We start from the raw sequence: 27669 nt of genomic DNA on the forward strand, positions 1-27669 counted from the left end.
TTGCCAGTATATGGAAATCATTTATTCAAGGTGATAATCACTACAATGAGCTTCAAGTATTCTGATACTAATACACAGAAACCTGTACTTTTCTTAGTTTCATCTCATCAGATCTAAATTTTTTCATTTATTAGTGTCAATTTACAGGTGAGATAAGTCAACAGGCAACAACCTATATTAAAACTTACCTTACAGCTTTAAAAATTAAAGGTATTTTATTTTAGATTTACAAAAAACCCACCCATAATTAGCAACTGCCTTATTTCAAATAAATTACAACAATAATCAATGGTATGTGAACCAGAAAAGGCACATTCAATTTCAGACATGAATAAATGCTTAGGACAAGAAAATTAAAGAGAATTATGTCAAATAGTAGGCTTATATGTTGGAAAGATGCATGCCCAGACCACCAACACATACTGACAGTTTAACAAATGAAAACTAAGTAATTTTAGAATTCATGAAAAAAACCAACCCATGATATTCCAGTTAATTGCATGGGCAGCCATTTTGTTTCTTTATCATTGCTTTCAGTACTCTGGCTTGGAAGGGAAGTGATGTAGCCAAAACATCGCGGGCTACTGCTAAGTTTGAACCCTGCTTTTGGACTTGTATGCATATGCTTTGCCTTACATTACTGCGTTTGTTTACTGTGTGCATACAGGAGTAGTTACTTGGCTACCAATTTCCAATTTTCCGCTTGGGCTACCAGACATCTAAACCCAGTAGTTTCACAGGCTACTAGATTTTTTTGTACTCCAGTTACTCTGCAATTAACAAGACGCTTAATTCACGAGGATTGAAATTTCACCTTTCATGTATGCACTCTGGTGCTACAAGTTGCTGAAATAGTGTTAACTGCAACCTCTAGTCTGACACACAGGTGACGACTGCGTAATATGATTTAGTGAAATTGAAGACTACATTTGTCAGTGGTAGGATTTTGTTTTTTTATACAGTGGACTAACACAAATAATTTGAAGTAATTCAGTGGCCAGAAAGAGTATTACCAATGACGAAAAATTAAATACAAAAAATTAAATTAAATTAAAAATTAAAAATGGCCTCAATTATTATCAAGTTTAATCCTGGAAGCATGTCAGTTTCGTACTTCAAAGACATGCTAAAGTGAGCATGAGCAGATGGAAGTTTCTTGGAAAGTAACTTGATTGGTTGATTAGTGACCTGGCTCGAGGTGGGTTTCCATTGTAGTTTTGAAAGTGAAACAACTAAAACCAAACTAAATACAGAATTCTTTTAACAAGACCGTAAAGTGTTCTTCATAAATATACGAGGCCAGTTGTAAAGTTTGCATTAAATAATATGGGCTTAAATAATCTGTAATTTATTATATATAATAATAATGGAACAGCCTGCTCAAAAATTGGTGCCAACTAATTTGATTAAATAACCAATATGACTATGTACAACAAACTGAGGTACTTACATACATTTTTAAAATTAATTCCCAATTTTCTTTTACCCCTTTTGGGTTTCTTTTAAAATATGTTTCCCTTGTAAAATTGTCCTCCCTCTTCCCTCCAGTCCTGGAACTGGCCACTAGCTATGTCAGGTTAAATCGGGGATGGGCGTGCCTAAACTCTTTTGAATACGGGCATATAAAAAGAGTTCCCATACCCATATTAAAGTACCAAATAGAAAAATAGCCATTATTTATAATTGCAAAAGTTCAAAGTCCATTTTGTGTGCGGAAATTAGCAATCACACAACCAAACTTTGTACAATTCTTATTTTGATGATGGATAGCAGCACCATGGCAAGTGTTTGGCCACTATTTAATCAAATAAAATGATTTTGCTTTTTTCACTTTTTTAAAACATTGATTAAAATTATGGGGCTACCAATTTTCACTCAGGGCTACCAGATTTTATAGCTCTGTGGCTGCCATTAAAAAAAGGCTCAGGTCAAGACCTGTAAAAACCTTGCCTGGTCATCGATTTAATGGAGATATTTAAGATATTTTATAGCTCTGTGGCTGCCATTAAAAAAAGGCTCAGGTGAAGACCTGTAAAAACCTTGCCTGGTCATCGATTTAATGGAGATATTTAAGATACTTTACTTTCAGTGATATAATGATCAATAAAATCCATTCTAAAAGTTAACACGGCAAACAATTTTGCAAACAGTTCATCAAAATAGATAACTAGTAATTCACCTCATTCAGAAACTCCATAAATTAGAAAAAAATAATTAAAAAAAAAAATTGCCAACATACAAAACGTTAAAAGTTTTTCAAAATGAAAGAACATGGACATTTGTCTGCAAGTAAATTTCCTAGTGTCAAACCCCCATACCCTAAAATTTCAAATGTTTTTCAAAATAAGCTGGCAACCAGTGAATTTAACCAACTGTTTAAATAGCTTTAGCATCTTCTTACATCTTACAGTACAATGTTTTGACAAGATTACACATTAGTCAGCACCAACAGAATTACAATGGGATAATTCAGTTGTGAACCTTGCAAAGATTAAAATAAGTCACAAAAAAGTCCACAACCCATCCCCCTCCCCCCGCCACACCTAAAAACCGTCATTGGAGGTTTAAAAGTGGGTGGGTGGTGGAGGTGGTGGTATTATGAGCTTTTATCCATAGAACAAAGACCAATAAAAACTTTCAGGTGATTAACACTGTGCCTAAAATAAGCAAGCCCAAATTAAGTACAAATGTGTGGACTTCAAAACATTTGATCTCAAGACCACTGAAACATTAAGCTATATAATTGCATTAAAATAAACTGAAATGCATTTCTGAATATTTATAAATGTTTACTAGCTATTAATAACATTAATGCATTAAAGAAGTCTTTGGTGTGCCCAAAAAGGTAAAAACAAACCTTTGTATTCAAATTAGTGAGATTTAAAGCCCTGCATGCTCTTAAACATTGCCTTTAATCAAAATACTATAGATCCTGAAATTAATGTGTCCCTAAATTAATGCAAGAGACAGTGGTCACACTAAAATGCATGTGGCCTCCCTTGGAAATTTTACTTTGCTAACAACACTCGTTTGTGAACCCTTCAGTTAAATCTGAGGTGCAGGCATCTTCAACGAGATCAATTCACTAACAACAACACAACAAAGTTGCAGCCGACTTTAACAACAAAAACAAAAAAACAGTCGACATCAGGATTTGCATGCTAAAACCTATTCACGTGTGGTGCATCATGTTGGCGTTCGACAGGGTGGCCAAAAACTGGCTTGCTGGACAATTGGGTAATTGGACTATCGTCTGTATTCTGGTTGTGTTTTATAAAATATATTTTAGTATTTTAAGTTTTGTTTGTTTTGCTTTAATGACATGTGACACACAGACAAAACTTTAAAATAAATGTATCATATTATTAATGCGAATAATATGGACTTGCATATTTCGCATTAATATGATAATGATCACAGTGATTTCAGGATCTATAGTAAGTCAACCATGTTCCATGCTCTTCTTACAACAATGTATGAGACTCAGCACCTGACTCCCTCAACAGTCACTGTGATAGTTATTGTCACATCAGTCACAGTGAGACAATCGCATAAATTGACATCAGTCCCTGTAATACTAATTATACAATTATTTTTACATGACATGAGTCACTTTGACACAAGCATTTTCACATGAGTCACTGCAACACAAGCATTTTCACATCAGTCACTGTAATACATACAATAATTTTCAAATCAGTCTCTGCGACAAAATCATTTGACAAAATCATTTTCATATCGGTCTCTGTGATACTATCATTTTCACATCAGTTACCTTGATATAATCAATTTCACATTAGTTACTAAGATACAGTTATTTTCACACGAGTCACTTATACAATCACTTTCACATCAGTTACCTTGATATAATCAATTTTACATCAGTTACTAAGATAGTTATTTTCACATGAGTCACTGTGATACAATCATTTTCATACCAGTTACTGTGATAGTAATTTTCACATAATTTTCATATCACTATGATACAATAATTTTCACATGAATCACTAAAATACAAATGATTGCATCACAGTTCATGTTCACACCAGTCTCTGTAATAAAATCAATTCACATCAGTCACTATGACCCAATCACATAAAAATTCTGACACAATTACGCAGAATCCCAAAACAATGTTCATCAAATAATATCAACCACTACTAACACACATCATGTTTTGATTTTAACTCTTGGATGCAGTCAAGTTTGTCTCTTACTTGTCACAAAAATAATACTTCTGACTAAAAGAGCATTGTGGGTGGTGCAAAACAACACAATGAACTTTTGAAATGCATGACTTCATTATGGCGACATAGTATTACAAGTGGTGGCTGGATCCAGGATTTGGCAGTAACAGTGCTGGTGAGAACTTTAAAGAGCCGCTGACTGAGAACTGAATTCTGTTCTGATCAATCGATAACAATCACTTCACTGGACCCGGAAATAACCTGCATCTCATTGAGGGCCAAGTCACAACTTTTCAACTTCTCTTTGAGTTCGGCAATCTTCTGTGGTCCGGTTTTGTGGATGTTTTCCAGGAGAATCAGTTTGTTTTCAATGTCCCCGATATCCTGCTGCAGCTCCATCACCTCTTCCAACTTCCGGTTCATCATTTCGTGCTTAGCGTCTCGTTGTTGTCTTAATGCCAGATGCTTTTCGTCGTAACCTGAATAATATCAAAGAAATATAATGTGTAACAAATCCGGGGTAAACACCGGAATTCTTTGAGAGAAGGTCTACAAAAAAGCAGCTAAAATATTCTGAAGTGTACAAACATGCATTGTATTAAGACGGGCGGGATGTAGCCCAGTGGGTAAAGCACTCGGCTGATGCACGACAGCCTGTGATCAATACCCATCAGTGGGCCCATTTGGCTATGTCTCGTTCCAGCCAGTGCACCACGACTGGTATATCAAAGGCCGTGGTATGTGCTGTCTTGTCTTTTGGATTGGGCATATAAAAGATTACTTGCTACCAATGGAAAAATTGCAGGTTTCTTCTCAAAGACTATGTCAAAATTACCAAATGTTTGACATCCAATACCAGATGATTATTAAATCAATGTGCTCTAGTGGTGCCATTAAACAAAACAAACTTTAACTCTGTGTAAAGACAGACAGTTTAAGTCATGTACTAATTTTGTCAATAATACACTCAACGAAATGTTCACCATTATTATTACCACTTCCAAAAATATCAAGATTGCTGTCTTTATTTTTATCGGCAAAGCAGGAAATAGCAAGGGGTACTTAGAGACTACTCAACGAGCTACTAGGCAATACCATTTATCTTGCATGAGTGGATTGTTGTCCTTCCTGGGCCTTTGGACAACATCAATTCACAAGAGCAAGATAAACGGTATTGCCGAGTAGCGAGTTGGATATTCTATTTATTAACCATTATCGATCTTTATTATTTTATAGAAGATTTTCAAACAATACTGTTATTGAAAACATGTTTGCAAGATGAGAACAAGAGATAGTGTTGCGTCATAGCTGTGAATATCTCCCATCCCTAGCCATGCAAGACAGACCCATTCCATGACGTCAGATCATGCGGAATAAATCTGTTTTGCATGGGCTATGATGTCATTGAATTTAACATGGGGAGTATTATGGCATTGGTAATATATGACGTCATATCAATGCGAGTTGGTTAGTTTTAGATTGACATTTTGTTATTAAAACCTTCATCATAAAAGCTACTTTGTTAATTTGTTGTGTTAAATTCTATTTAACTCATGAAACAGACACTGCAAATATGATAGTGTAGTTTATTTATGATAAAATGGTGAAATAAAGAAGTTACTTTTTCAGCCATCTTTGTTTGTTCATGTAAAATAATGGGTTTATTTATCGAATGGATGGGAGAAAAAACTCCATCATATGCGGTCATGCGGGATAGAAAAAGTACACCCTCGGTGGTGGAAAATTCGACCGTAAGACTCGGCAAGCCTTGTCCCAGGTCGAAATTTCTACCACCTCGGGTGTACTTTTTCTATCCTTCATGACCACATATGAAGGAGTTTTATTAGTACATATCGCTGATGAGAAACTATTCTTACATTTAATTAACCGCTGCACTCAGCAAAATGATCAGCCAACAGTTGTGACGCAATGGTTTTCCGCGATCACAGAAAACAGAATTCACATTGATTTTCAACAATGCTGAATTTTTAAAATCTGTTTTAATATTTTCACACACTAAAACAGATGATTTGTTAATGTATCAAACTGTTGGCAAATATGTGGGGTTTTCTTGGATTCCACTTTTCGTGTTGCCTCCGTGCAGTCAAGGGCTCTAAAACCTTTTTTTTTTTTTTTTTTACCTTACGTAAACACTTAAATGTTCTATGTTGTAGTTAATATTCACTAAATTTGACCATTACAGATACATACCACTTGTCAGGTTGGAGTACTCATTCATTTCCTGTAGTATTTTATTACGGTCGCTGTTGATAGTTTTCATAATGGCTGCTCTCGTCTCTGTACCGGTATGTTGAAGGTACGACAGGAAACCCTTTCCAACATCTGGAAAATAAATGAAAAAAATACAATTGTTTTGTTTAACGACATTAGAGCACATCAGCTATTGGATGTCAAACATTTGGTAATTTGACATATAGTCTCTGAGAGGAAACCCGCTACATTTTTCCATTAGTAACAACTCAAGGGACCGTTTATATGCACCATCCCACAGACAGGATGGCACATATCACGGCCTTTGTTGTACCAGTCATGGTGGAATGAAAAATAGCCCAATGGGCACACCGACGGGAATCTATCCCAGACCGACCGTGCATCAAGCAAAAAGAAATGAAAGCAATTAATTCAGGATCTTTCCGAATAAATGTGAAACCTGACGAAATGTACTGATAAATGTTCACTTTGCCTATTTTTATCAAACTTCTACCCTTTCCCCTAGGAAGATAGAAGTCATTCTAGTTTTTCCAATTCTAGATTAGCACCTGTGTACAATATGAGAAGAAACTACCTGCCATAAAAATAAAATAATATTTTGGCTTAATGAACAATGTTATATGTACTTTCTCACAGACAGATAAAAATGTGTCAATAGTTCGAGTGCTATTTGCTATTTAAGTGCTGGTTGATCACTTATAGGGGAGATAACCCCAGACGTCATCTTGTTAACCATGTGGATCCTATTTTTAAATTGTATCAATTAACTGGTGACCGGCCTTGGTGGTGTCGTCGTTAGGCCATCGGTCTACAGGCTGGTAGGTACTGGGTTCGGATCACAGTCGAGGCATGGGATTTTTAATCCAGATACCAACTCCAAACCCTGAGTGAATGCTCCGCAAGGCTCAATGGGTAGGTGTAAACTACTTGCACCGACCAGTGATCCATAACTGGTTCAACAAAAGCCATGGTTTGTGCTATCCTGCCTGTGGGAAGCGCAAATAAAAGATCCCTTGCTGCTAATCGGAAGAGTAGTCCATGTAGTGGCGACAGCGGGTTTCCTCTCAAAATCTGTGTGGTCCTTAACCATATGTCTGACGCCATATAACCGTAAAATAATGTGTTGAGTGCGTGGTTAAATAAAACATTTCTTTCTTTCAATTAACTGGTGTTAATCAATATCTGTGATGCCACATTATTGTTCTAGGTGTAGATTATTTTTCAAGAAACAATACAATTTGAACTTTTTTTGCATTCAGGTCAGGGATTTGCTCACTACTGACAGAACTTGTACACTGTAAACAAGAACAACGCTTTAGCCAAATATCTGCATCATTAAATAAACATGTAATTTAAGCCTTATAAACCCAATACTAGTGATAGTACTGTATTCTGGCAGAACACAGCAAAGATTGTCGGAAATGTAAATTGGAAATCAGAGAATACATGTGGAGTATGTCCATCAGGCTTAATGTGGGCCTTAATGCCTGAGGATTTACTGACCACATCATTCATGTTAGGCTTGAAAGGAACCTATTGTTTTGTGTTAGTATTTTAGAAATATTCTTTGCCATTTTAACCAATATTTGCATTAAAAAAGATAAAATATAAGTTAATTTAGCAGTTACATAATGTTTTTCTTAATGCATAATGAATAAGTTGGAGAATGCACTTGAAAGTGTAGATTCATGAAAAACAATTTACTCGCCCCTATGGGGATCGTAAATTATTTTCCACGAATCTACACTCCATCATACATTCTCCACTACATAACGCACACCACACCCAACCCAGTATACTTAATACTGACAAGAAAATTAAATGTTCAAAAAGTTTTAAAAAAAACCCTGATAACTTACGTTAATATTTTAGTTTATTTACCTGCTATTCCAGAATCAGATAACACTGTACCTTCACCCGATGCTGGACTGAAAACAAGGGTATATATATATATATATAGATTTAATATCACATTAATTTTAAAGCAATGGAACTAACTTACAGAAAATACAGCACTTCAATTAAAACACTACAACTTTTTATGCTACATCTCTACAACTAAACTTTAGTAAATTGTACAATAAGTACATTTATGCAAGTATTAACCCTCCGACACCATTGAGTATGCATTACACATCTGCTATATAAAAATACAAAAAGTCATAAACCAATGTTTATACCAAAAATATGAAAAATTAAAAACCTTACCACTATTGTGCACTAATTATACTGAAAATAATCTGCAGAAATGTTTGATGTTACAGTATTCAAGTCAAGATACAAGTTCAACTTCGTCACTAAAGTTAGCCGAACTAAAACTAGAACTTGGATACATCAGAGCAGGCCATGGACTAGGCAGACACTGAATTCAATTAACTGACATGAGACTCCAGAAGGATCTCAAAATCTCTGTGGATATATATTATACATATTCTTACTTTAGAAGTCATGGAAATGATCACATTATGAATACCTGTCCTGTTCTTCAATTTTACTTGTGCTTGTAGCTTCTACACAACTAGTTGTAACAACATATTGCTGGGACCCTTCATTGGATTCCATCGACAACCTGTTCAAATATTAAAAAAAAGAAAAAGAAAAAGAAAAAGAAAAAAATAATAATAAAAGTATTACTTCAAATTAAATATAAAAGTTTAAAATTGATATGCTACGTCTATCTACAATGGATCACAATTAGAAAAACTTTCTAACAAATCACTTAAATACATCCTGAATTTTATTCAAGAAAACAATTTACAGAATATTTTAACCTGTATTAAATACTGATTGAAAAACATACCTCTTACGCTTTTTCCTTAATCTTGGCAAAATCTTTATTTCATCCTCAAAACTGAAAAACAGAATCATAAAAACCCAACCAAATGTAAGTCGAATGTTAAAATTGAAAATTGTGCCAAAACTAATTTTTTCCTCTGCTCAGTGTTTGTGCAAGTGTAGTTTTGAGTAATCCACTTGTGCATTTAATTTAGGTTATCATAGACTTAATTGTAACAGATCATGCAAAATGTTTGGTTTTTTGCTTAACCCATGAATACGTTACATCAAATTTCAACTCTTAAGGATCTGAATTAACAAAAATCTGTCTCACTTATTTTTAACTACAAGTTTATTCCTGTTTTTCATTACAATGCTAAAAGCAATTAAATGCCCAGTGACTGACACACTGCAGGTTTTATGAGAGAAATAAAGATATAGCCTAATTAAATTACTTAGAATTTGCTACGTTTACCAGAATTTAATTAAATACACCAGGCCCTAATTTTCGTTTCCCATGACTATTATATCGAGTACGACTATTCAACGAAATAATTTATTTTCAGATTTTTGTGTATGGACCCCCAAACACCATTTAATCATGTCACAGTCACACATTTTATTTTGTACTGAAAATCTCCTGTTACTTAAAGTGACAAATAATGACTCAGTTAAATCCAGTGTCTGATTTTATTTTGTAAATCAATAGTTTTCTTTTATTTAAGCACATTTACCAAATTACTAAACTTTTTTGGCTAAGTATATAATTATTTTTAAAAACAGTTTCCGATGGGTTGCCATGATCACAAGGCACGGAACCGAAAAAGTGTTTCTCATGAAATTTGAAATCCTATGGTCTGTACATATAGTCTTAAGTGGTCACATGAGGGAGTAGCTAAAAGTGACCTCTTAAAACAGGTGGTAGCTGATTACAGGTGGCCATATTGACAGCCTTTAAAATGTTTCTTTCTTTTACCGTCTGTACTCCTAATTAATGCATGTGTGCTCAGAAACAATGCAATGTAACTGAAAGGTATTCATTTAAGAATTTGAAATTCATTCCCTAATAAGTTTATTTTCTCTTTTCATTAAATTACTACTTCTTGCAGATATATTGTCACTGAATCTACCAAATGTCAAGCTTGGCTTCTCCAAAGGTAATTACATGCATTCGTCACAATTTCTAAATTGATACACAGTGGATACCATAAAAGTGTGATGATTGCTTACTTGCTGTTGTTTAATAAAATAACCCTTTTATAGAACTGTAAACATTTATTGTGGCTGCTTAATACAGATAATTTAATGATTTGGGATCCAGTTTAAAAGAAGTTTGTTTTGTTTAACAACACCACTAGAGCACACTGATTTAATAATCATCGGTTATGTCAAACATATGGTCATTTTGACACAGTCATAGAGAAGAAACCCGCTACATTTTTTCATTAGTAGTAAGGGATCTTTTATATGCACCATCGCACAGACAGGACAGCATATACCACAGCCTTTGATATACCAGTCGTGGTGCATTGGCTGGAACTAGCAATAACCCAATGGGCCCACCGACAGGGATCGATCCTGAACCGATCACACATCAAGCGAGCGCTTTACCACTGGGCTATGTCCCGCCCCTCCAGTTTAGATGGCCGCTGGCTGAGTTAGACAGGTGACCACTTATTATAAATGTATTTTAATAAAAAAATTGTTTAGAAGGGGAAAAAATTGCCATTTTTAACACTAAAAAATTGCAAACGAAGACACTAAGAAATATAATATAAGTAGAGCAAGGTCTCAATAGTGCAAATTCATTTGTAAAGCACCAGCTAAAACTCCGAACATCTTTTGTAAATACCTCAGTATATTAGTCTTGGCTGTCAGATATGTGCAAGTAACTAGTAATATTCCTTTATACTTGTACAGTGTTAAATGTAAAACAAACTACACACACATCTTGTCTCTATTGCAGGTCAAAGCAGTATGGTGAAAATGATATAACCATTAAAAAACATCAGTCAGATGAAAATACATAAGTGGCTCACTTTGATGAAGTTGATGGCTTTTCACTGTATTCAGACGAGGTTCTGTGCTATAAAACAAAAGGTTACAGATTAATTTTTCACACAGACATTTTGTCAGAGGTCTGTTACTTTTGTGTGTCATTAACATTAAAAACTTGGGGTTTTCTTTGTTGCCTAAACAGAAATATGCTCCCAAACCTATCATTATTTAAGCTACTAAATTAGAAATAAAATATATAATCGCATTTATTAAGCAAAATTTCAAAATAACCCTTTGTTGCCATCACACGATCATACCTTTAATATTGATCCAAAACTAACATTAATGAGACATAACTCTGCCATCAACAGATATAAAAAACATGGTAAAACTATGACCAAACATAAACTTTTAAGTAATTTAACTAATTCAAAATCCACTGTATCTCAAAATAATTATAATATTCACCTTAAATATGCGAGGCTTTGGCAAACTTCTGGGATCAAGGCAAGACTTCTGTATCTTCCACTGGGCATCCAGAAATTTAGAATTTTTTGTTTGTCCACAGTTGATTGCCATCTCTAATGCATTCATTTCCTGGAATCACAAAAATATTATTTACAAAAGAAACTATGCACATACAAAAATTTTGTAATGCTTTTCTATGTCTGCAAACTCAAATATTTAAGTTATATAAATCTGAATTTAGTGAACATATCATAATAAGTGAAGCTGTACAATTTTAAAGTCATTGACCCAACTAACATATACCTTTCAGTTTCACATGAAATGTGTCTGGAGCTACACAACTCAAACTTAATGCAGGGCTAGCTCTGGCACACGCCAAATTTGCCAACTGTGAATATCAAAAACAACTGGCGAATTTTATTTCAATTTGGCGAAATAATTTTATGAAATAAATGATATTTTGGTAGAAAATAAATGGTTTCTTGCCATTTTTAAAATTTAGTAGATAATTTGGCGAAATTTTCTGCTGACCCAGAGCTAGCCCTGTAATGATGCGATACAACACAAGTTATGATGTCAGCAATATTTAAAAATTGGACATTTATCTAGCTACGTACAAAAGATTGCCAATTCAGTTTAGTGGGCAAGAAAAGAAATTCTTAAGTTCCGAGTATAGAGCTACTACGAAGACTAGGTCAACCAGAAGGACACAATCACTGGATCAACCAAGTTGTAAATAGTGTTTAGTGTAACTGTAAAAAAAACAAAATGTAACAGATGAAAATAGTTTACACTGGCTAACAACTAGGGTCAGTAACTAGGCCAAATTGCACACGATCATGTATTTTTGATGCAGCTTCATCATAGTGACATGATAATAACCTCATCCTGAAATACTATGAAGATGATAACCTGTATAAATTTACATAACCAAACGCATGATGCAGCAAGTGCATATGAAACTTGAATATACCATCATATATTTTGAGAGTTAGGGAAAGAAATATTTGTTTAAAGGGACATACCCTGGTTTTTAAACAATAAGGCATATTTTTCACTACTAGAGCTGTTTATGGTCACTGAAATCAAACATTACTTATATTTTATTGTTTAGCATATCCATTTCCATACAATCATCTGGTCTGGTCATCCTGGTGTTTCTAATACCACAAAATGTAATATTATAGATTTGAAAACTTTTAAAATAACGGGGAATGTGTTCTGTATTCGCCACTCTCAACTATTTAGTATCTAATATACCTGTATGGTTATTTCGAACAGGCAAGGCATACAAAAACCTTTGACGTCCCAGTTCTGAGGCACTGGTTAGGATACAGGGGAAATTCCAGTGGGTATATTTTGAAGTAACACAATAACACATAGGATTTAAAATTTCATGGGAAACACTTTTTCGGTTCAATGCCGTGTGATCATGGGAACAAATTGGAAACTGTTTTTAAAAAATAATTACATACTATATATATTATTTTCATTGAATAGTTGTACTCGATATAATAATCATGGGAAATGATATTTCACTTCCGTGATTTTACCGACACGCTATCAGAAACGATCGTTTGCGTGAAATGCAGGGCCTGACTAGGGAATATATATTAGAGAAATCTTACCATATTATTTTTCAGAAGAAGACTAGCACCTTCACTGACACAGATTTTCAGACAGGCGATATTTCTGTCATGTTGAGCCAATATGTGAACACCTGTGTTACCCGCGTTATTCTGGAAATCAAGGATTTGTAGCAAAAGATCTGCAAACAAAACAAAAATCTAACATGACGGCATTTGAAATAAACACGTCTCTTTATCCGGACAAGGGAAAATCAGTTCGGAGAAGCAAAATGTACATCAATGGTTGTCCAGTGGACAAGTAAAAATGTTCAGTGCAGTTTTAATTAGAGTAATCAAGTCTTCATCGTTGTACATGTACTTGAATAAAAAAAATTTTTTATTTGGACATAAAAATATTGGTGGACAAGTAGGTTTGTAGATATACTTGTCCAGTGGACTAGTGTAAAATTCAGTTTATTTCTATTAATGCATGAACTAGTGGACTCTTGTCTAAACCGGACTCACTTCGTACCGTCGAAATAGTTCGGTTTACATAGAGGACCGGTTTAGACAGAGTTCATCCAGAATTATGGTTCTTGAATGATCGACAACTCGTGATCAACAATGACATTTGAACCCAAGGATGGTTGGAAAACAGTCATATAACTTATTATAAGCCAGACTTGCAATCGATTATTTGCAGACATAAAAATATACTTAAAGGGACATTTCTGAGTTTGCTGCAATTTTTAAAATGTTATCGACTCACAGACTTTTTAACGATTGTAATTAGTGTATTAGTGGCTGTATATTAAACGTGTTTCTGGTCGTTCTAATATTTGTACTAGGTTAAATTTCATTTTTTTCCTAAAACATTATTACATTTATTTGTACGTACGAAATTATTTGAATAGCAAATCCAGATCTAACGGCCTACCGCAATAAGAGTAAACTTCACACAAGTGCGATTACATTTTATATTTGATCTTGCGACGGCGTCCTGATTATTTGGCAATTGACGATCATTGTTCAACTAATTAAGTCAAATCCCAATCCGGTGTAGACAGAGATAATTAATGCATGAACTGTTCTTTCGTTCTTCATTTTTTATCCAGAGTCCGGAGTAGACAGAGTACGGATTAGGCAGAGATTTATACCTAAGAGATAAACGGTAGCTGGACGGGACTTTAGAAATGGACCGGTTTACGCAGAGATCCGGATTACACAGAATCCGGTCTAGACAGAGTCCACTGTGCGTCCACTTAAGACACATGAGTAACATTACTCATCAAATAACACACACATGGACACCAGCTAACATCAGTGCTAGCTCTGGCACTCGCCAAATTCGCCAATTGCAAATTTCAAAAACAAGTGGCAAATTTTATTTTAATTTAGCGAAATAATTTCATGTAATAATTGAATTGTTTTTTTTACAAAATAACTGGGTTTCTGCAATGTTTAAAGTTTTAATAGATCATTTGGTGAAATGTTTTGCTGACCCAGAGCTAGCCCTGAACATGATGCTCTTTATGACTGTGTAAGACTTGATGTGTGTACATACTCTGATGCTTGCATGTGTTAAAAATGAATGCATGTCTGATCAATGTGTTAATTATCTTTGCAGATCAGTATTAAAGGAAACATGACACGAGACCATATTATAGCTCATTTTAAAAGAAAAATGATATAAAAATAATATACAAATAACTTTATAACAATAAAATACGTGTAGTTAACTTAAAATGAAGAAATTACGCTAATCAGTATCAAAGTACGATTTATGCATATTTCTTCGTGAGCGTTCGGAAAAAAAGGGAAGTGACGTCAGAGCCGCTGTACTCTTCCATTGTTGTTAACTGTTTATATATGGAGTAAGGGGCTTACGATCTTTTCAGTCCAACAGTGCCGTACTGCACGGCCTTTGGGTGTAAAAATAAACAGTTTAAACGATCAGGATTGTCTTTTTATGGTTTTCCAAAGGATTGTATCCGAAGAAAGACGCGTGTATTTTATCGCAAAAGAAAAGATTGGACACCAACACCGCATAGTACTTTGGTGTCAGCCTATTTACAGCCCGGAGACAAAAACAGTACTCTGTTGCGAATGCCGAGGTGTACATTGTACATATTTGGCACAAAGATACACCTCAGCATGATGTATTTATATATGTTAAAACAAAAATGTAGAATTTTTTATTTATTTATTTTTTTGGAAAAAAAAAGATTTTTCATGTTAGGGCTGTAGGCCTACATAACAAAATCTGTATTCATCGTCCGAAGAAGGAAACGTTAATAAGTAATTAAATATGGCATATACAAACATGGGATTTGGCATGAGGATACATCTCAGTATGATGTATTTAAATATGTTTTTAAAAAATGTGTAGAAAACAATAATAATTTTAAATAATGTTTTTAATCTTCGGGCAGAATACGTCACAAAAACGTTCCTCATCACCCGAAGCCCCAAAGCAACACGAAGTTCAATACAAAATAAACCACTACTGTCGGTGTCGAAATAACTATTATGTTTCATCCACGGGCTGACTTGAGAATCGGAGTGTTGTTTTAGTTAATTGGTCCTTTCTTTCCGTGGCCTGCACATGTGATTCCTGATTGGCAGGTGTATATTGCAGGGTATCGACCAGGTAAGTGATTACCACGGTCTAGACATACGTACAAAATACGTGCCAGTTTTTTTAAGATCACAGGGTATTGTGGCGTAACCTGTCGCGACTATAGTACAATGTTAATGGACATTATCAGCCGCCCTGCTTCATTACTGTAAATAATGCTGTAAAACCCTTGATTAAGTAGACTTTCCCATCTAAAATTACAAAACTGACCAATTACGTAGTACCAAAGAAAAGAAAATTATCACTTGGGTATCGTGAGTGGTCGTTTTTACTCTTAACGCACCCTACCAATAGGCCTAATAATATGCTACTTTTTTTATGAGAGAAAAATACTATAACCCCATTTCGTTCTATTGATGCATATAGAAATATATTTAGTTTAAAAGTTGATTATACTCTCAAGTCATTTATGTTGTTTTACAAGCCAGGTTAATGAAAGTGAAGCGCCTTGTCGTAAATTAGAGCGTTTGTTTACACTGTGCATACAGATTTCATTATGTACAGCCCGAACATAAAAAATGCGATATTTTCTAAAAATATAATGTTTGTCCTACATTTATATTTTTTACATATTTAAATACATCATATCGAAGTGTATCTTTATGCTAAATATGAACAGTATACACCTCGGCATTAGCATCCGAGTTTTGGTTTTGTCTCCGGGTTACTTTCGGGCTCCGGGCTGTAAATTGGTCGACCGGTCTGGCACCATCAGTTTCTCCACCCTCCGACTCGATATCCGTTTTTTCTTCAGTATCACTGTTGTAAGTAAATGTGTGTCTTTCTTCATTTACTAACAGCTCATATTGATACGGCAAAATGTTTTGCGAACGAACACTCATTGTTTTGGTAAGCTGTGCAAGTCTTAGATTCTTTATGAGTGGTACGGACTAATGCTTTTAAGTGTAAGGCGTCAGATCAAGCGACGCGTCTCTGACGTCACGGACCTCGTGATTGCCCTGCTCATTAAAGATCGGCAATTTCCGCTAAGAGCTCGTATCTGGGGTTCTTTTATGGAGATATTTTAAGTAATTAATTTTTTATAAAAATATTTTTTAGGTGATTCAATTTATAATTAATTGTACATGGTTGGTGCCAAATATGGTTTACGTGACATGTTTCCTTTAATGACAAACATGATTATAAGAATCTATTTAATGCAGTTACATCGGGTATAAAAAGTACAGCTAGGTTGACAGAGATTTTGATTTTGAGAAGATGATAGACAAGTTTCATATATGAATTTCAACCACTGAGTTAATAGCCATGTTCACACTTACACAGGTTAGACTGGTTCAGCTACACTGGTTTAGTTAAAACACTTTTGGTTGGAAATGGAAAAGTTTGTTTTCTTTAATGACACCACTAGAGCACATTAATTTATTTATCATCAGCTATTGGATGTCAAACATTTGGTAATATTTACATATAGTCTTAGAGGAGAAACCTGTTACATTTTTCTATTAGTAGCGAGGGATCTTTTATATTAGCGTTCACACCTGCAATAGCTATATCGATACAAAAAGAAAGAAATGTTTTATTTAACGACGCACTCAACACATTTTATTTACGGTTATATAGCATCAGACATACATGGCTGTTAACAAAAGTAAAATGTTGTGACTGAAATTTCAAGGTACAGGGCATTCAAATTAGTAATGTTCTATATGACAATTTTAGTCCACTTTAAACATGTATTTCTCCCATCCCACACCCTGTTATTTTTTTTATTGGACAAACACATTAATTTGATGGGTCCTGCAGTGAACCTATATTAATGGAAATAGTCCTATTAGGCTGACATTTGCTGGGGTGTTCTTTCATAAGCTACGGGCATTTTTTTAAAGTTTGCATTATTACCTGATATTATTTATTTAGGCTTGACCACCAGCTAATGGATGGCAAATCAAATATTCAAATACATTTATATCGGGTGGCCCTTGTGTTATTGCAAATTTATTATGGGAGGGGGAGGGGGTCGTTAAAAATTGGGGTAAAAGCCAATGTCTGATACTGTATTACGCTAATGTTGAATAGTCCTTTGTTGATCTTTGTGTCCATTTAACAATATGTAACGCAAAATCTTGCAGTTTTAATACCCCTCTCCCCTTGTAACGTTTTTACTTTGGGGTCTTTAGTAATACATATATGTTAAAATAAAATGGCAATGACAGGTTGCAATTTACTTTATGAATTAACATTACGTTGCACAATAACACCCCCCCCCCCCCCCCCCCCCCCCCCCAATTACGTTTTGTCACACATCCCATAATTCTCACTCTCCTCAGTGCACGTTGCGTAGTTCTTGAATGACCCCCATTATTCAATCGTAAATAATAAAGAAGTAACATACGGCTGGTCGGTAAATGTTATATTTGACTGGATCAATTTTATTAAGTTTCAATATCTATAATACGCAATCTAATAATCTCCCAGCAGAACTATTACATTGTAACAGTGTTCAAACTCGCACGTGCTGTTCGTCACATGATGTGACATCGGATACGGCCATTACTTCAGAGGGAGTGAGTAGCACATTAAAAGGGTTTATTCCACTTAATTTACGTGGGTTTTTTTTAATTACAAAAACCATACCAAAAATGATTTTAAAAAAATAAAATAAAATAATAAAATATTTGAAAACAAAGTACGAAACATAAGTACACACCTTTTTACAAAATGAGATCGTCTGCTTAAAATAGCACAGCAAATGACAGTGCAGGGTGCACATTAAGTCAATACTTTACTTTCTACGTCTGTTCGGACTACGTAAGTAGCGGATTGGACGTGTTGCGTAGATCCCAAACATGTGTTAACGCAAATGGATGAATTAAAACAAAAAGTTGTATTCTTCTACCAAAACTGTATTATATCAGACAATGTAGACATTATTACTAAAAACTAAGACACAACAGCATATCCAGGTCAGACTTGTTCGTCACATGTTGGAAAACCAAAATGAACGAAACTTTTTCGATGTCAGTTTTTTTAAAATATACAATTAGCTAAATTTGTAAAAAAAATTATGAGTTCAAGTGTCCACGATGAGAGCAACTTTGGGAATCTTTATTGGGAAACTGTTGGGTCGTAATTTGGAAAAGGTTTGATATTGGATTGGGAATTTACGGGAATGGGGCCGTTCACCAGCCCCTAAATGTTGTATGGTAGATTATACCCATCTGATGGGTACCTAAAGGGGGCTCAGTAGGGCAAAGGAAACGGCCGAAATGATCGGGTTGACATTACGGAAACCGAAAACGGCCTAAGTGATTCTCATTTAAAAAAAAAAAAAAAAAAAAAAGACTGAAAAAATTATTTCCACAATTTCTCTGATGACGGAAATCCGTCTCAACACGGACAGTTAACAGCCATGGACATATGGTTTAGGACCACACAGATTTTGAGAGGAAACCCGCTGTCTCCACTACATGGGCTACTCTTTCCGATTAGCAGCAAGGGATCTTTTATTTGCACTTCTCACAGGCAGAATAGCACAAACCATGGCCTTTGTTGAACCAGTTATGGATCACAGGTCGGTGCAAGTGGTTTACACCTACCCATTGAGCCTTGCGGAGCACTCACTCAGGGTTTGGAGTCGGTATCTGGATTAAATACCCCATGCCTCGACTGGGATCCGAACCCAGTACCTACCAGCCTTTAGACCGATGGCCTAACCACGACGCCACTGAGGCCGGTTATATCGGTACAAGATAGAAGTGTGGTTTTCTGCACTTGCACAAGACACTTACATTTATAACTGGGATTTTTTTGTATACCAGTTTAACTAAGCCACACATCAAAGTGTTTTAGCTATACCAGTATAATACATGAATTGACAAACATGGTTCGAACAGTAACTTATGACATATTAGTGTTCGAGATTAATGGTATCCTGATATCCCGGGGATACCAGAATTTAATTTTGGATACCAGACTTCAATAACCCAGTATCCCACTGGGATACCATATGATATTGGGTTTTTTTAATCCTGCGTTTTTATTTTTCGCTGAAACAATGAAAGTCGTCATTTACTGGGGAAGTTAAGTAAATAACAGTATTTTCCAGCTTGTACCCAGTCTAATGCTATGCCATAACAATACCTCCCCTAACTCGTACCCAGTCTAATGCTACACTGGAGCAATAGACTGAGAACTGCTAAGTCGCTATTGTTTTTGTTGGGACGTTTTCTCCGTTCAAATTTTTACAAATTCAAATTGATATATGTAAGTTTATCATTAGTAATGTCAGAAACACTTACAGACTACTGCTAAATATTAATTTATGTCAGTATAATGAAAAAATAGATACAGCAAATCTTTTTGCCAATTCCGTTTGATTGCGAATTCCGCGATTTTGATTGCGGCATAGCAATATAGACTGGGAACGAGAACAGTGTAATCCAAATTTGTTACGATGTTATTTATGAATTTCATTTAAGTGGGATACTAAATTCTCAGGTGGAATACCAGATTTTGAAATGTTAGTATACAACTGGGATACTGCCCAAAATGTTTAATCTCAAACACTGCATGTTTGTTCAGAACAGAATGCCTAAACATTAAACACAAAATAAAATGAGCTGAACTGAAATGGATGCAGTGTTACAATGTGTTGAGTGACTGGCCTTGGTGCTATAGTAGTAGGTACTGGGATCGTCTCCAGGTACCCAGCTCCTATCCAGACAAAGACATTTTCTCACATCATCAATACAAATTACCTCCAGAACAATACAAATTACTTTTTTTTTTAAATCACATTGAAAATACCTACCACACGATGAATCCACTATTTTGGCAGTTTCAATGATGGATTTTATACAGTTGGCAAAGAATTTATTATTTCTCGAAGTTGTGTCTGCATGTAGCAATTCACAAGACAGGTGGAATGGAGTGTTGCCTAGTTTGTTCTTCACAGTGAAACAGTCAGACAGGTAAGGGAGCATACTATTTATGATTTTTTCCGGCTCTTTGGTGGACGATGTCTGCATACAGAAGAATACTCTGTGGAGACCGGTGTCACCCGACTCACCATGCTGCACGGCACTGGAAAAACCTTGCTTCACCAGCCATTCCACAACATAGGGCTGACCTGCAAGTAAATAATCACATTGAATATTTACATCATTTTGAGATGGCTGTTTAGTACAAATAATGACAAATATAATTATCTATACTGACGTCCAAAAGAAACTGTACCAAGAAATACTGAAATAATTAAATTTTCTTTGCATCTATACACTTTACGGAAATCTGATTGGTCCAGACGTGCTTACCTTTTTCCGTTCTTATCTCAATGAACTGACCAAATTCAAGCCACGCCTACTACCCTCCCCTCCCCACTGACACACACTACTTTTGTGCAACAAGCTGGATTATTCAGGCCACCATATTCAGATATTTTGAAGAGAGTACACATGAAAGCTACAAACACAATTAAAAAAAATTGTATACCATAAATTGATGGAAAATGCTATAGCAGAGTAGACAAGTAGATCTATATGCATTGATTTAAAAAACAAAACAACATTTTTTTCACTAATCATCACATGAGATTTGGTCGGTGGCCAAAGAATTAAGAAATCATGTAGGAAACTTCATGCCTAACTTACTTGTAAGCGATATTCTACAATTGTTGGCGACAGCATAAATGTTAGACACGTTCCCTTCATTCGCTTTCATAAAATATAAACTAAACACGAATAGGACAGTTCCTTCCAATATACCAAAATGATCTGTAAAAATGCACAGCAGCTACATGAAATGGCATCACTTATAAAAATTATGTCATTTACCAAATGACGTTATTTACAAAAAATCACCTGATTCAAATAATAGTGAATGAACATTTGCATTCTTACACAACATAAGTATCAATGAAGTTTACACAAACAATACTACAGATGTATTTAAAGCTAAACAAAATAAATTCAGTTATGTATTGTAAAGTATGCATATAAATTTAATTATAAGATTTATAAGATTATTATTTTTTGGTTCATGCAAGTATAAACAGAAAAAACGATGTGCACACTTTTGTATGAGCCCCTATGCTGAGTCATACAGTGTGCACATCGTTTTTGGGTTCAAAATAATTGCAGTCAATTCTTAATTAATTTCCTTTATTGGATACTGGAAATAAATGGATGTTTAGATATCTTTCTGCTTTTATGGAATAAAAGTTTTTCCCCAACATGCCAAAACACCACTCATGAATATATATGTTTTAAACATGCAACATATTTGTGGGGGGTTTTCCAGATTATTGGTATAGTTTTTTTGGACGTCAGTATATTAAATTTAATGATAAAAATTCTAGTACAAATCAACTTTGCAACACATTTTGCAGAGACTCTTTTAACGCAGGGCTCAAGTTAGAGATTTACTCGCAAATGCAGCCAAAATTTTAACACAAATAAATAAATTGCTTTAGTCGCATTGTGCAGCCTGAACTTTTGATCATTATTCTATGATGATTTGATCAGATTTCTTCAAGGGGCGTTCCCATTATGTAATTTGTCACACCAACTTGTAGCATACGATTTGTCATGAAAAATAGGACATGTTCTGATCAGTATGACTTTGACACGATTTGTCGTATAAGACTAATGGCATTCCGTGTTTTCACAGCACGATTCGATCGCATGTGACAAGTCGATATATGGTCAATGAAACATACCAAGGGCACATGCCCAATGGATCATGGGAAATCTGTAGGCCACATATTCATCAGGAATAATTGAATCCTTTGACCATTTATTTGTCTGAAAAAGAAAAAAACATGAGTACCAATTTGGACATAATTTCCCAATTGATAAAAGTTGGTTAAATGCACACATTTACAGTTTGTGCAGAGTTGTAAACATATATATTTTAATTCAAGGCATAATCAGGGTATCTGTTATCATTAAAGCCAAACCAGGGCTGGCCATATCCTAAAATGTTCAACTGCCCGCAGGGCAAGTAACTCGTCCCTAAACGTAAGCAGTTAAAAAAAAAAACCATAAACCCCTCTATTTTTTTGGATGAATTTTATTTGTAGATTGCAGGACATTGCATTTCAGGACATTTAATTTTGGTTTTCCGTAGAAATTCTGGCATTTGGTGCTTTTGATGTGAGTCCATCACACAGACTCAGTCAGGGACTGCTTAGATCCTGTTACAAATTTTCATGCATGCATGCCTACTCACTGTTCTTTAACATTTAGTCAATTTAATTGGGAAACCAATGCAAACATTTGCAGATGGACAACCTAAGTTTGTAATACAAAACGCTACTAAATTGGTGAAAAACCTACTGTGCGATGGGAATTCTCTGCGCGAGCTCACATAGATAAAGCAAAACTAACTTTACAATTTACTTCACGGACACCGACATGAAATACCATGATTTACGAAAAAAGGCCAAATTTCTTAAATGCCTTCAAAAAGGATGGGTGTTATTCAAAGACATGGGCCTACTTCTGGTAAAAGACAGTACTCGCTATAATAACCATGGGAAATGAAAGTTCGGTTTTGTGATTTTACAGACACGCTATCAACACAGAACCAAAAACTATTGTTTCTGTAAAATCGAGGGGCCTGACACACACACTGTACATAGGGAATGGATGGATGGATGGATGGATGGATGGATGGATGGAGAGACAATGAAAGAGACCGAGAGTGGGTGGGGTTTTATATAGTTTTCTTACTTGCATAACCAATCGAAGTCTGTGAATGGCTTCGCGGCCTTGGCCAAGCTTTGAAATGGTGGACGATGCTTGCTGCAGACTATGGAATTAGAAAAATCGCAAGTGTACAAAAGGGGTAAAGAGACAGTTTGTGTTCGGACATTTTCGTTGACCAGCGGATGACTGAATTGTAAATTTGACTCGTTCGAGCAAATTTTTACCCATCTGGGGCGAGTGAACGAGTACTTTTGGCCAGCCCTGCAAACTATTTAATTTGCCAAAAAATCTCCGACAAGCTTAACATGTACATAACAGTTGTACTTGGTGGAGAGTGTGTGTGTGTGTAGGGGGGGGGGGGGAAGGGGTGTTACAGATGTGAGCACCACCACGTTAAAAATGTAAGCCTATGACGTCATTACAACATTTTTATGTCATAGCCTATGATAGTTTTACAATATTGTAGCATTGAGACATCTTTGAAAATATAAGCCCAGACTATTAAAAGAAAACCTGAATTTCCAGTTTACACAGATATACATGTTTGTAAAGGTTATACAAAAACACAACCCTGGAAACAAGGTCCATACACTTTGGAATTGAATTACTTTCTAAAAACGTTTTTCACAACCTTTTTTTAAAAGGATTTTCACAGATTTTTATGTAGTCATCAACATAATCCAATATTACAGTGTTTTAACGGGATGCGGTGAACTCGTATGGAAACTAACTCGTATGAACGGAAAACTTGTATGGAAAACAAACTCGTATGGAAAAAATAACGGTGAACTCGTATGGGGATGTATGGATATGCAGATATACTAACTTTGATATTTCTCTTAAATGTGTATTTTGACACTTGTTTTGTATACATGCTTCTTATTTATGTCCCCATCAGTCAACTATTTGCGTGTCAACCGCAGTTTGTGCGTCAACGGCAGTCACCTATAATTAAAACACGCATGTCATGAGACTTATTTCCTGCAACAGAAACCGTAAACAATGCATGCATGTTTTGCGTTTCTCACCAGCCCGAACTTAAAAACCACTAGCCATGGACGTTGGCCTAGCGGATTTGTCGAACTCTGCATAACAACTACAAACAAGTTGCTATACAGTTATGGATATAGTTTGTAATTTCCATACGAGTTCACTGCATTTTCCCACATACGAGTTTGTCTTCCATACGAGTTCACTTGTGGATTTTCATACGACTTCACTGCATTTTTCCCCATACGAGTACGTTTTCCATACGAGTTCACTGCAAGCCGTTTTAACAAGCATTGCTGATCTCTTATCGTGATATTTTAAATGAAAAATAATTAACTATCAACCTTTATTTTCAATAACTAAAAATTTCATGACTTTCCATGCTTGAAAATTGATACATGTATTGCAAATTCTACAATTTTCAGGGATTTGCATCACTTTATGAAACCTGCAAGTTTAATGCAAAGTTGTATACTTGTTCATATTTTGTGATGATGGATTTCAGATTGCGGAAGGAATCTTCTCGCTCCGAGCCTGGTTCAAGGTCGCAACAATCTATCAATGCCAAAAGTAGCTCGTGATGAGTGAATTCGCAGTTGGATGGACAGAAAGACGGACACAGAGAAGGTGGTGTGGAAGCCATCTGAAAATAAAGGGAAAAGGAAGATGAAGTTCATGGTATCATTTCTGAAATTACTTTTTTTAAAGCTGACAAAATGTTTTGTGCTTCACAGAAATGTTGTCCGTTTCATGGTGAATGATGTTGTAATTTATTGATTGGTCCGTCCTACATGTAGTTACCAGAATTGATCCCACCCTATTATATACAGGTTAGCAAATTATTATACAATAATAATCCTATATTTGACATTAGACCAATGAAATTAGATACCTTGCAACTAGTATGACTAGTAAGGAACGACTAGTACTAAATGACTATAACACAAAATGACTTTTCACAATGATACGAAATGATTATATCTCTAGTTACATGAATAATATACGGCGACTGCGCCCAATTTCAACAGGCAGAAGTTGAACCACTGTGAGCGGTGATTTCGCCTAACAACAATGGTCAAAAAGTAAATAGATGATAAGACTGTAAATTATACATGTAGCTGATGAGAGAAAACAGGCACACATCAGATTTCATTTTGTAGGCTATATTTAATGACTTGCTACATAATATCTCCCCCTGCAGTAACTGGTAAAGACTAAACAAACGTGTTGGCAACTTCAGCCGATGTTGATGCAAAGAACAGAAATAAAAACAAAAACAAACACACACACACAAAGAATGATAATACACTTATAAATAATGTATGTTAGTAATGTAAACATTTTATATAGCCACAATCCCGCCTACATACATACATACAGCAGAAAGAGGAGAAGTTTAATCAAAATAGGTGAAGTGAACATTTATTGGTACATTTTGTAACGTTTCGCCAGTTTCTGCGTTCAATCTGAAAAATTCTGAATTTTACATCCATATAAAATACTACTTACGGTAATAAAATGTAAACAAAACAGTTGCATGTTTCATTAAAAACGTGATATTATTAAGTAGTTGATAATGTGCCGTTATGTTCAAATTAAAGTATTAATTTGTATTTTCTGGGATTACTGAAATGAATGTGGCCGAGGATTAACAACGCTTGACTCGTCACAGCATACGGCACGACACTAAAAAACAATATCCCAGTTTACAGGTGTATCTGAAGAATGTCAACATTAGACTAAGGCATGATTTAATTTCTTCACAACAGAAACTGGCATGCCACATGAGTATTAACATTTGTTAGTTGATTTTGATAATAAATTGAACAAGGTAAAACATGACATCAAATTAATTGTACATTACAGTGCACGTACGCAGAAACCATTTCCCGTTAATATGCAGGTTCATGAGTAAAGTAAAAACACTGTCTGACATATGGCAACAAGGTGCCAAGTGAGCTATGACAATAAACAAGTCGGGGTCTTGATATCTCTTGTGAGATTTCATTTTTTATATCGGATTAGGTCCAGAATATTACGGTGACTGGCTTCTCACTACTGCTAATAACTCAGCGACTTGAACAGACTTTCGGCAAAAAACCCGCTCATTTCATCGGCAAGATTAGGGCATGACCATGCCCATAGTACAGAATTGTTTTTCAGTGGTATGAAATCACATTGTAACAAAATGACCAGCCTATGATTCGGCTAGCTTGATTAAAAATGTTGATTGGGCCATAACAGTTTTTCACATAGCAGGGGATAATATTTCAAAATCTTAGGTAACCGGATGTCAGTTCACGTAAGTTTTACTTAGGTAACAGATTGTTCGGTTATGTGAACATAGTTCTCGCAACCGATGCATTACTGTTAGGTCTACCTAATCCTAAAACTCTTAACTACGGTTCTGTGCTACAATGATGTTTCAAATGTATTTAAAAACGTAAACTGATTTTTACTTTCATTACTGATATATGGTACTTTTAATGTTAGAAGGTAATTGTTCACCACGTAACCGATTGGCGGTTCTTGTGATTTTAAAGTTGCGTAACCCACAGGCAAACAGAACAACGGTTCTTGTGAAATATTGTGCCCTGCATGGGAATAGTTTTTGGTGCATTTTTCATGTTTTAAGGTGTTTTGTTTGCAAAATAATAATGTGTTAGTTTTGTTGTTTGTTTTACTTTATTTTTGATGCAGGGGGCCCTAAATAGTAAATGGCAAAATTTAATTAAATTTCAATCAAATCAATGGCCTCAAGTTGGTCACCATTAAATTAATATATTCGTTTCACTTACACTCATCATAAACTTGTGTCAAACTATCTTAACCAACAGTACGATTATCTAGTTTAATAAACGCACCTGACCGCAGATTTCAATAATATGCTGCTTAAAATAAACAAAAAATTAAAGCACAGGACAATCAACATAAATTTGCTAAATGATAAACGTTGACTTCAATTTTACTTCGAAACGCAAATTAATATTTACCTAATGTTTTATGGAAATAACAGTTAATCAGACCCTATGTATAATATCTATGAAAATTCCACTACATTTTTACTATTTAATGAAATATTTATTTTAAAAATAATTTTTAGCAAATATGTTTCATGTGTAGTGTTCGAATAAATAAGGTTTCGT

At 35.0% G+C, this 27669-nt stretch overlaps 1 protein-coding gene across 3 annotated transcripts; it reads right to left on the reverse strand.

Moving 5' to 3' along the window:
* LOC121380835 lies at nt 1-27467 on the reverse strand. Of its 3 annotated transcripts, none has more exons than XM_041509823.1 (12): nt 27388-27467; nt 24999-25166; nt 22543-22627; nt 20638-20955; nt 13289-13428; nt 11661-11789; nt 11234-11280; nt 9220-9270; nt 8893-8988; nt 8301-8347; nt 6399-6530; nt 1-4666 (listed from the first exon to the last, which is right to left on the reverse strand). In XM_041509823.1, the coding sequence occupies exons 2-12, from the start codon at nt 25164-25166 to the stop codon at nt 4410-4412; spliced, it is 1470 nt and encodes a 489-aa protein (XP_041365757.1). In that variant the 5' UTR covers nt 27388-27467; the 3' UTR covers nt 1-4409. The 3 variants fall into 3 exon arrangements, with proteins under 3 accessions (XP_041365757.1, XP_041365756.1, XP_041365758.1); XM_041509822.1 differs by having other exon boundaries at nt 27322-27459; XM_041509824.1 differs by lacking the exon at nt 27388-27467 and adding an exon at nt 23558-23636 and having other exon boundaries at nt 24999-25137.
* Between the last annotated feature and the right edge of the window lie 202 nt (nt 27468-27669).

This window comes from Gigantopelta aegis, chromosome 9 (assembly GCF_016097555.1).
Source record: "Gigantopelta aegis isolate Gae_Host chromosome 9, Gae_host_genome, whole genome shotgun sequence".
Lineage (NCBI taxonomy): Eukaryota > Metazoa > Mollusca > Gastropoda > Neomphalida > Peltospiridae > Gigantopelta > Gigantopelta aegis.